The 11,532-nt window shown below is 41.1% G+C and overlaps 1 protein-coding gene across 2 annotated transcripts; it reads left to right on the top strand.

Moving 5' to 3' along the window:
* Positions 1-1,684: 1,684 nt before the first annotated feature.
* Positions 1,685-5,197, top strand: LOC125017705 (homeobox protein engrailed-1-like). Of its 2 annotated transcripts, none has more exons than XM_047601144.1 (2): positions 1,685-2,562; positions 4,407-5,197. In XM_047601144.1, the coding sequence occupies exons 1-2, from the start codon at positions 1,998-2,000 to the stop codon at positions 4,724-4,726; spliced, it is 885 nt and encodes a 294-aa protein (XP_047457100.1). In that variant the 5' UTR covers positions 1,685-1,997; the 3' UTR covers positions 4,727-5,197. The 2 variants fall into 2 exon arrangements, with proteins under 2 accessions (XP_047457100.1, XP_047457099.1); XM_047601143.1 differs by having other exon boundaries at positions 4,404-5,197.
* The last annotated feature ends 6,335 nt before the right edge of the window (positions 5,198-11,532 follow it).

Raw genomic sequence — 11,532 nt, 5'->3', positions numbered from 1 at the left:
AGTTTTCCTTTCCCCCCCTTGGGGCTGTTATGTCCCACATTATCTCTAATTTGCTATAGATAATATTTCTGCAATGTGAAAACTCCTGTGCAATTATTGCATTATTTTACCTTGAATCATCCGGATATGCTCTGAGCCTCATCTTGACACGCGCCATGAATAGTTCTTTATAGAATTATTGTTATTATAAAGTGTTAACCAGGAAAGACAGTGTGCTGTAACACAGTTATAGTCCGTGTTTTGTGGGTTTAAAAAAAAATATATATAATAAGCGCAATAAGTGACAGGGAGATTAATATAGAGTCATTTCAAGACCCTTTAGTGTTTTACTGAAGATGCCTCCACTTGGGGGTTTTGCCTGGCACGGCCAGTTGGGAGAAGACCTCCCCGGTAGACCCTGAAGGATTAGGCCTTCAGGTCTCATCTGGCCCGTCGACACCCCGGGACCCACCCGTGAGGAAATAAACTAGTAAACGTCGCTTGGGAGAAGAACGCGTGGAATGCTTCACGCTTTGCTACCGCATTTAGCAATCTGTGGTTACCTGCATTCAGTTTTTAGCTATTGAATATAATAAAGGCAAGTTTCTCTTATAGGGAAAACACGAGTGGGCTATTAGTGCGTTGGAAATACAAATAAATTTAATTTAATTTAATTTAATACAATTCAAATAAAATAAGATACAGGATTTTACTCGAGTTACACAAATGGAGTCGTTCCCTCCTACGGTCTCTCCATATTCCGCCACATGTCATCTTTAGTTTCAAGTTATTCAAAGTCTCCTCCACGTCTCGTCTGTCTATTAAGCGGCATTATATTATCAGTCCACTTTGTGCGCGCTTTGATGGAGTGTTTTGCGCGGCGACGGTGACAGTGGCTTCGAGTCGCTTTTCTTCCACGGCCAGGTGATGAACGTCCGGCTGATCATGCGGAATGAGGAGTAATTAAAACCTATAAATTATTCCCCGGCAGCTCCCTTCTTTCTCTCGGAGAGATAAGAGCTCGGCCAGGAAAACAATACAGTCGAACAATGGTGGCTATACTCCAGAAAGGAAAACAGTAGAGGTATGGCTTTGCGTCAAACCTGAGGGATGCGTGCGTTCGGTTGGTATGGGTGTAGGTGTACAGTTTAGTCCGAATAAAACGGGGAAAAAAGGATGTGGCTTGTGGTGTAGTTTTGGATCCTGCTGTAGGCCGATGGGCCTGCTCCACCACGAGAGTATGTGGTTCTGTGTGAAAAATGAAATAAAATAAAATAAAATAAAATAAAATAAAATAAAATAAAATAAATTAACACCCAGCCTGGTTGTACTGTGGGATGAACGCGCGTCTCCGCGCATGGTATATGAAAGTGTTACCAATCAGTGCCATGTTCTCTGATTGCTCAGTTACAGGTAATTTGTTTAAAAGTGATTATTTGAATTTCATCCAAAACCATGAACAGCGGTGGAGACTGTGTGTGTGTGTGTGTCCTTTATCTGTGTAAGATGTAGTAACAGCTGAAGGCGCGTAGCAGCGATAATCTCTTGTTTAGTTTTTCTGTGAATCTTGCCCGCTGCTCCATAGATCCCCTCTTGGCTCAGAGACGTCTGACATTATTGGACGTCGTCACCTTGTGTCCAGAAGTGTACAGGTCGGTGATTGGACCTCTGCGCTTTGGATCTTATTCATGCGCCTCCGGGTGTGTGTGCGCGCAAGGTAATGTGATGTGAGGACGTTGTGTCTCCGACTGTCATACAGCGGTGAAAAGCTCGGGGCGTGTGTGAGCAATGCGCAGCAGCAGCCACGGCCAATCTTATAGTTAGTCAACGACCATGACGTGCCGGGGCTCCTCGACGCGGGCAGGATGTTTGCCAATACCGACAACAACCGCCAATGTTCAAGAGACAAAATAATTATGCTGTGGCGCTTCCTGTAGCCATATCTTGGATATAAACACCGACCCACGTGGAACAAGTGGACTGAGGCAACAAAAGGCACATTCTGCAGAGAAGCAGCGATGGAGGAGCAGGAGAAACTCAACAGCACTGGTAGCAGTGAGGGAGAGAGCGTATCTCCGTCTGGCAGCATGCCCTCGCCGCCCATACTTCCTCTACAGGTCGCCCAACAGGCCCACAGAACAACTAACTTTTTCATTGATAATATTTTGCGACCGGATTTCGGCTGCAAGAAGGAGCACGGCCTTTGCCCCCGGGAGAGGGCGCAGACATCCGGCCGGGAGCGCGTCCACCCGGTGATCAGCAGGCCGAGCCTCCCCGGGACGCCGTGCCAGGACTCCAACTGCAGCAGTGACAGCTCCTCGTCCTCCGCCTCCTCGGCAGCTTCGTTGCCGAGTCCCAACAAGAACAAAGAAAGCGGCGGAGGAGCCACTGCAGCCGACGTCTCCACCGGCAGCGGCGGCGACGTAAAAGACGGAGAGAGGACTGTTGGCGGGACAGTGGAGGACAGTTCTCCTTCTTCGCTGGTGGTACTGAAAGACGCCGGGGCGTCCACACCGGAGGCCCAGCCGCTGCTCTGGCCTGCCTGGGTCTACTGCACCCGGTACTCGGATAGGCCCTCATCTGGTAAGACAACAGATTCGTGAAAAGTCTGAGGGTGCGCATCCTTAAAGAAGGAACAACTGCACCAAGTCTCGCTTTATGTTTATCATCACAATTTATCATACAAAACCAAAAACACATCAACGATTTATATGACTATTTTTGTCAAGTGAGTTTTTCTGGAACGGAAAGTTGGAAATTAAACGGACCCCAAACCTTCACCCCGGTTACAATACAACTTTAAATATTTATTTATAATCGAATCTAAATCCAACTATTGGTGTAAATATTTGTCAGAATTTTGTGTAAAACTGTGCCGGTCGTTTATTTCTATAGTTTTTGTCATGTTGTTATTATTATATTTATATCGTTGCCTACCCGATAACTTCTGAGCATGCAGTTTCTTTCTAAATACTCCCAACGTACTACTTAATTCTCCATCTTTTAGTCGTTCAGTGCAACATTAGGATCACATTCTAGTCTGTTAATACACCGCAGTACCAAGTGACAGAAGGAAGACTTTCTGGAACCGAGAAACGAAAGAAATTTAAAAATACAATTTGTGTGTATCTCTGTTCCACCCTCAAGTTTTGGACCAGAATATTATCTCCTTAAAAATAAACAAATAAAGCACTCTGTGACACTGATTTGTAACACGTAGATTGATTTTTAAGCATAGATTATTACACCAGTAATAATAATAATAATAATAATAATAATAATGTGTCGTATTTGTAAATTTAATAAAAAAGAATAATAAAGAAAATATAAAATAATGGCGTGGAATGGATGGGTCAAAAAAAGAAAATCCAACAAATATCTCATCTGTGTATATCTATATATATCTTAGAAATACGTCCATTGAAAGTCAACCAAAACATTAACCAATACTTAGTGAACTTGGTCTCATAACGACTGCGCTGATGACAGACCTATAGTAGCTTTTGCCTGCTGTGTTTTAGTCGTATGTTTTTGTTTTTTAGTTGAGGGATCTCCTAGTTATATCTTTCTATTGATAGAAAAATCTTTTTCTTTTCCAGATAAAATAATTCCGAGTCCGACTGATTAAGTCTGGTTATGTGCGAGCTGCCGCCATCAAAGCATGACAGAATAAAACACAATGAAATTACAAGGGAAATGATGGCTTTCAGCATTGCAGCTTCTCTCTGCTGGGGAGACATTTTGAATTCATTAACCGCCCGTTTAATTTGACTTGAGCTAAAACTAGGCGATAGAAAATAGCTCAAACTGAAGTTATCTGTAATTTAGATTTATTGGTCCACGGGAGAAATTGCCTGGTCACGGTAGCTCCGTTGCTCGTAAAACAATTAAAATAAAAAAACTATTGAAAACCACCAATAGAAAAAGAAAAAACGGTAAAATAACATAAATTTAAATAAAAATGAAATAAATAAAACAGTATCAGCAAAATATACAAGATTTGCAATACCTACACATCTTGAAGAAAGATAAATATTAAGTAAATATACTCTATGTGGATGAGGTGGAGGTGCGGTACATTAATAACATGGAGTTATCAGTTACTGTTCCACATAACTCCACTGTTATCTTTGTGTGCGTGCGTAATTGTTCTGTACAGTCAAAGTGATAACGGTACGAGCAGGCTGATATTCAGCATCACTGGTTGGTGCTGCTTTACTGATGCGTATAGTATCAATAACTAAATATGTTAGTTTACGACTTGTTGGAAAGAACTAACGAAAAACAAGAACGCCAAATAATAATAATAATAATATAATTTTAATATTATTTGTGTGTGCGTTTTTTAATCTCCGCTCAATCATTTATTTTTATCATACGCTGTATATTCATATTTCCGCTCGCCTGTCCTTTTGCCCTTACTGCAGGCCCAAGGACACGGAAACTGAAAAAGTCGAAAAGCAGTAAAGAGGACAAGCGGCCCCGCACAGCCTTCACCGCCGAGCAGCTGCAGAGACTAAAGACGGAGTTCCAGGTGAACCGCTACATCACCGAGCAGAGGCGGCAGTCCCTGGCCCACGAGCTCAACCTCAACGAGTCCCAGATCAAAATCTGGTTTCAGAACAAGCGGGCCAAGATCAAGAAAGCCAGCGGCTTCAAGAACGGGCTGGCGCTGCAGCTGATGGCGCAGGGACTGTACAACCACTCCACCACCACCATCCAGGAAGACAAGGAGGACAGCGACTGAATTCTTTACGCTCGCCCCTCGTAGTTACGAGACTGCGCGCTTTTCACTTCTCTCCTCCGTCCGCTGTACATTGTAAATATAAATCTAATTTAAGAGGAGGAGGAGGAGGAAAGGGGAGAGGGAGCTGATCAGCAGCAGCTGCAGCAGGCTGCACACTCCTGGACTGACTTGTCACCGCAAAACCAAAGATTTTACTGAAAATAGATCCTGGACAGTTTCAGAGACAATAAAGGAAAAATAAAGGTACCGCGCACAGCGGCCCTCCACCAGACACGACGCACGACACCGCGCGAACCGTCCTCAAAGAGCCGTAATAATCCCATCAAAGCCAATTTTGCAGGAGACGCCACAGACAGTTGAAGTGCCAAAACTGCATAGAAATACTAATAATGTCACGACTTTAGTTTCCAATGTGTGTTTGTGTTTTTTTAAAAGTAGAGATTTGATCAATTAAAATTGAGTTTGCGTATAGTTTGTCTTTGCTTATTACAGCGTTGAAAATATTTAAATTTGACAATTTCAGACAATTATTCAGACTCCATTTTTAGCGGATCAAAACGTGTAATGAATAACCCCCATGATTATAACAAAAAACAAAATGAATAAAAATAAAAGGTACACGTAAAACAAATCCAAATATTGGTCGGGAAATGTTGAGCAAACACTGTGCGGCGCTCCACAATAAGTCTTTAGCTATTGTAAGAATATTTCAGAATATTCTGTATACAGTGCCATGATTATGTGGCGTTATAATGTTGCATGACTCAGAAATACACACATGAGACATATGAGAAAGAAATAGAAATATCAAACGCCTTCAGATTCTTGCAATTCTCATGCAGTGTTAAGGAAAAGCAGTCTTAGTCTGTGTGACATGTAATAGCCTTGTCTGAACTGACATTATAATGTCATCTTGAAATTGTCATCTTCCGATGTGGACCTCTGGCGTGTGTCTGAACATTTAGGCCTAAAGATAGCCAGGATCCCTGTAATTCTTAAAAAGAGAATATATAGTATATACAAAGGGAAGTGATTTGTTATGGGCCGACACCAAGTGAAACAGTTACCACTAGATATCGCCTTCATTTTGCAAGGGGAAAGTTTAAGGGCCTTCCCACGGACAAGCAGCGACACCATCAGACTATCTGAAACATATGTTATAAAATAAAGACTTTTATATTGGTATAAAAGTAAAAAATAAAAATCCTCACACACTGACCTAGTTATTGCTGCTGAATGGCACCGAATATTTAATAAATGGGAGCGTGCGCCTTGGATGGGGCGTGCTGCGGCGGGGAGAGGTCGCAGCTCATTGGTTCAAGTGAGTGGGACAACGGAATCCATATTCATAAGTGTTTGGAAGGGAGGTGGATTTACACTGCGAGACGCGCCTCTACCAGCGCCGTTGAAAGCGTTGCAGAGCATGAAATTGCCCCGTCTCCCCGAGTTCCTTCATTTCACCAGACAGACCTCTGCCAGGCCCGGAAAAACACAAATGTACAAGAGCTGTAAAGTGTAGAAGGAGCGGGAGTCCGTGATTGTTAGATAATCAGAATAGAAGATTTGGTTTAATATCACTCAGTGCAACAAAACAAACAACAAACAACAAATGCTGTATTATAGAAAATACGTAGTTAAAAAAAATCCGATGTGTATTTTCGAAATAAATGCACCTATAAAAGTTAACAATTATTAAGCAAAAATGTTTAATATTTCTTCACTTTTATAGATAAACTTTTTTCACCAGAATTCTTCACATTTAAATAATAATTATACTAATAGTCATTACAGTAATTTTTATCATTTATATAAAAAAGGTGGATTTTTACTTTAAATTTGCATTTTAAATACACACACACTGAAAATCAGACATGTGTGAAGAATTTTGTAAGTCTGTATAAAAAATCCCCCCCCCCCCAAAAAAAACAACAAACAAAAACACAAGCATTAGCTTCCAATTAACATAACCCTTTCTGTTTTCTTTTCTTTCTCTCTCTTTTTTAATTATCAGCATTTTTCTTACAAATGCAATGCGGATTTTCTTTTCTATTGTCTGAATTACAGGATGATTTAGTAAATGTTTTTTAGTTATTTGCTGAAGGAAAAATGTGCAGATTTTCCAGATTTTAGGCAAGAAAACGTTGCACATTCCACACCAGAAACAGTCTATAATATATATATTTTTTTATTATATTATTTTTAACAGATAGATACTGCTAGACATTCTGAGAGAATTACTGAAGTATCATCTTTTCTGATACGACCCGGCTATTTCATGCATCTTGGAGGTCATCTGTCATCTGTCAACAAAGATCTGGATTCTGTCCAAAGTATGTATTCTCCACCACTTTAGAAAAAGAAAAAAAAGACAGAGAAAGCAAACCAAGGCAGCCTGAGATCAATTTGTCAAATTCAAAGGCAAATGTTGTGACAGGTTGACTGGATCTTTGCCTCTACCTGTTTTCTTCCTCTCCATAGCTGCTACTACTTTGATCAGATCTGTAGGGAAGAGAAAGGTAAGAGAAAGCTTTCATGCAGGCGGAAACCTCTGTAATTAGCCAATAGAAACAGAGAAAGAGGTAGAACTATATTATTTATTCACATCATTCAGTCTTGCTTGTTCACACCATGCAAAATTACAGACACTGCAAAACACAGAGTGCTTCAGAAGAGTTAGACAAATTAAAATCTCCCTATAAATTACACACGCTCGTGGCTATGTGTTGGTGCATGTGACGAGGACAGGCTGTACTTCAGCCATACAATCAGCTCGGTGGCTTTAAGGCGCAGTGGTTACGAGTTAGTGCTGCTCTCCTCCTTGCTGATGAAGAACTGCACGGATGAGATCATGTTCATTTTAATGACTCATAGGTTTAGGGTGCAAGGAAGGCAGATCTGGGTTCGTCTCTTTTTTTGGCTGCAAAGCAGAAGATTTAAAGGCGTGTGCTTTTTTACCCTTCCAGCATCAAAACAAGACAGGATTTCTGAAGAAACAGTTATCATTTAAAATGCCAGCTGATGACCTCTCGGCACCGACATCAGCATTCAGTTAGAAATCTTACAATTTCAAGCACACACACAATCCCCACACAGTATGCCCTCTGTGAGCAGCTGTAGCGTTTCAAGAACCGGGGCACATTTTGATAGAGTATAAGCACACCTGAAAATTGCAGGTTCAAAAATGCAAATGCAGCAATGCTCAGAAATATTGTATTTTCAAGATATGCACACACACACACACACACACACACACACACACACACACACACACACACACACACAGGCCTTTCCTTTCTACTCCTCTGTCTACAGTCTGTTTACCGCTGAGCCAGGAGAGCCTAGCAGAGCAGTTGAACAAATGGCTGCCGTTGTTTTGTCATGGATGAGTAATAAAAGTGACATTGAGATGTACAGGCCTCCCCTACACGCGCGTGTGTGTGTGTTTCACACAGTTAGCAAGTGGCTTGTGTGTGATGTGTCATTCATTAAGTGTCTTAAGGCTTTGACCAGGCCACACGAGCATGGAAAGAAATGCTTATATGTTGTGTTGCAAGTCATGTCTTGTAATTTTAGGGTGCTTCATACTTCTTCATTTCAGTGTCACCATTGTTCTTTAATATGTATTTGAGAGCTTTATTAACTTCCCCCAGCACCTCTCCATTCTTTGGGTTTCAGTAAAACTTTCTCCTGCATATCTTCTTTGTGTGTCATTCTGTAAATGACAGCACTGATGGTCCAAACAAATCCCAGCAGCTCTGAATGTACACGAGACCGAAGGTTTATAACGTAACGCAACACCAATGCAATGCAGTGTTTCATTTACAGCAGGGGTTGATTTGGTGATGCATCTGTGAAGTGATCGTGAAGTAAAATGTAACAAAAACCACAAATGAGCTGTCTGTCGTGTCTGACGGATTTTTTTTTTTAATTAGTCAGTGTCTCTTCTATTTCCTCCCTCTTGGTAAACACACGCTGAACTGTCTAGTACACACTACTGCTCAAAATGATATTGTATTGTGTACAATATAAACCCTTTTTATGGCTTTTAAAGATAATTACAGCAATAAACAGTGGGATCAATTTGGAAATAAATTAATTTGAAAAACCTGGAAAGAGCTCGAATTCTGAGTTTTAAAACAATGTCTAATTTTCCATTGAAATGAGCCCTAATTATTACATTTGTTTATGTACAGATCATTTTTGTTTGTGTGCGAGCTCTGGTCTCATGTGCTACACTCATAAATATGTATGAGGGGCTGGGAGGAGGCTTTCCATCACCACAGGCAGAGACGTTTATAGAAGTGTCAAATGCAGATAACAGAGCTTCTAAACATGAAATGAAATGAAAAACCTGTGTGCACCTCCACTTGGCAACAATAGACTCACACCGTGATGTTACTTTCATCTTATCATATTCTTGCCCGATAAAATTTTGCAAAATGGACAAAGGTACTAACAAAAGGTTAGGAACAAAGGTTGCAAACAGCAACAACCTAACACAATCACACTAACATTGCACTGCATTAAAATACTTATAGGAAGCCAAGAAATATGACATTTTAACAGACTTTTTTTTTAACCCTAACCCTATTGTATATGGTATTCCGTATTACAATACAGCAGTTGTGTTGTATTCCAAGTCTGCTAAATAGTTTGGTCTTCTGTGCTTTGTAACCAATATCTGAGGACTGACAAATAGTCAAGTAATAGCGTGTTTATATCTCACTGTACTTGAATAATAACAGTCACAAGACCCTTGAAAAATAAACCTGAAGTTTGAGCCCAGTTTTCTTTTATCAAAGTTGCCAACATATTAATTTTAAAAGCAGTTTCTTGTTCTTCTGTCCAGCTTTTTGTGTTCCTTCTCCCTAATGTGGCTGTCACTCTGGTACCTCTATCACTACGGCCCTCTTCTGCTGTTCTCTGTCTGGTTGGTTACCCATCACCAGTTTGTCAGTCCGGATCTGGGAGTTACACATTCTTACCTTGATCATTCTCCACTGGCTTCTAAAGACCTTCTAAAGACTTCCACTCCGTGCTCTGCACAGATGTTTCTATACACCAGTCAGCATCTTGGGTATGGCATTCCTTCATGCCCTGCCATGATTAGTACCTCTGGGTTGTCTTTCAGTGTAGCCTTCTCCAGCCACCGGTAGGACTTCTGGATTATGAGCCACTGTTATCTGTTGGAGCTAAATAACATGCACGGTTCCTCTGATTTCTGCTGCCTGAGGTGTCCGCTAAGGCTTTCATCAGAGGGGTTCATCTTCCAGATGTACTCATAGGTCTTCCTCGTTTCATCATGGATGGATCTGACGCCCACTAGTCCTCGGCCTCCTTCCTTCCTCTTAGTGTACAACCTCAGGGTAGTATATTTGTGCAGAACCCCTTCTACCCTGTGCATGGTGAGAAGCTTGCATGTCTCTGTAACAGTGGCCCTTTACATTTAATTTACCTTTGACCAGCTTATGCCAGCAGGTAATCCGATGACTGAGGGCATAGGTATTTATAACCTGGATCTTGTTCTTCCCATCCAGCTGATTTTATTTTAGTATTTTCTTCACTCTCTGTAGGTTTTTGGCTGTTTTCCTTGTGGCCTCTTCAAGATAGTTGTCAACATCTGCTATGTTGCCTTCTGGCAGTACAGCTCCTTCTGTTCTAACAGCCTTCTCTCTCCTTGTTATCGTTCAACCATACCTATACGGGCTTAATGGCATTCCAGTGTCGTTATTGTCAATCCTGGAGGTGTGGATCAGTGAGCTGATGTCTCATCCTGCAGAGGAGGTGACTGATGGTTGCTCCATTCTCGGTGATGATCTAACCGAGGGCGTTCAGGCCTATGCAGTGGAGCAGCGAGCATATGGTTTTTCCACAGCCCTAGTAGGTTCTTGAAGAACCCATGTGTGAGACACTGAGTTGTAGGCTTTCTTGTAGACCATCCCATCCAGGCGGTGCACAGGTTGGTGTTTATGTTTTGTAGATGTTCTGTTCCAATTAAGTTTACCATTAGGATTCGCTGTAGTTCTGCAATTAGAAATGTCGTTAAAAAAAAGGACATGAATTGTGGATTTTCAGGAATACTAGGGAGCATGAAGACCATATCTGCATATACATGAGGCAGGTAATTTAATTAACAGTATAAAGTGAATTTCAGAGTTTTGCCATTCTTGGATTTATGAGACACGTGTGACCCATGAAATTAAAAAACAAGAAAATCCTGGATTCTGCATTAATATACTGTTCGTTCTTTTCTTTTCATTTCAGCTAATTATGGTTGCTTCTGTTCAGTTTTTTTACGTAGCTAAAATCTTTGCTTCCTCCTTACTGTTTCTACATCATTAACAATTTCACCACCATCTACTGGAGGTAATGTACTGACAATGGATACAGCCAGTCCTTACAACCCCATTTCCACAGGAACCATCTTTGACTAACATCACACAGTTTCACTACACGTGACCTAGTCAGTCCAAATTTTGCAGAGCATCAGGGCATGCACTCTTTAACCCATATTTTTTCTCTGTTTTTGTTTGTTTGTTGGTTTTGTCCTGACACTGAGTATACATCTGTTCCCTGAATGTGAACATAAGCAATTGAACTGGGCTGTGTTGCAGCTTCTTATTAGTGTTTTCTGAAGGGTTGAGGTTTAATGTGAGATATGGAAAAATGTCAGCACCGATGCCTCGCAGAGAGAATGTTCTGGGTCAAATTCATCCATACAAAATGTACAAAGTAAGTCTATAAGCTACAACTCTGTAGTATACGTCTTCATGTACACACTTAACACTTTGTCATCTTTGGATTTG

The sequence above is a fragment of the Mugil cephalus genome, chromosome 12 (assembly GCF_022458985.1).
Source record: "Mugil cephalus isolate CIBA_MC_2020 chromosome 12, CIBA_Mcephalus_1.1, whole genome shotgun sequence".
NCBI lineage: Eukaryota > Metazoa > Chordata > Actinopteri > Mugiliformes > Mugilidae > Mugil > Mugil cephalus.
Note: the sequence above shows the minus strand (reverse complement) of the source record. Positions and strands in the feature narration are given on the sequence as shown.

Coding starts and splice junctions, on each gene's coding strand:
- LOC125017705 (XM_047601143.1), top strand. CDS start 1,998: ATGGAGGAGCAGGAGAAACTCAACAGCACTGGTAGCAGTGAGGGAGAG. Junction 2,563..4,403: donor CTCGGATAGGCCCTCATCTG/GTAAGACAACAG, acceptor TTGCCCTTACTG/CAGGCCCAAGGACACGGAAA.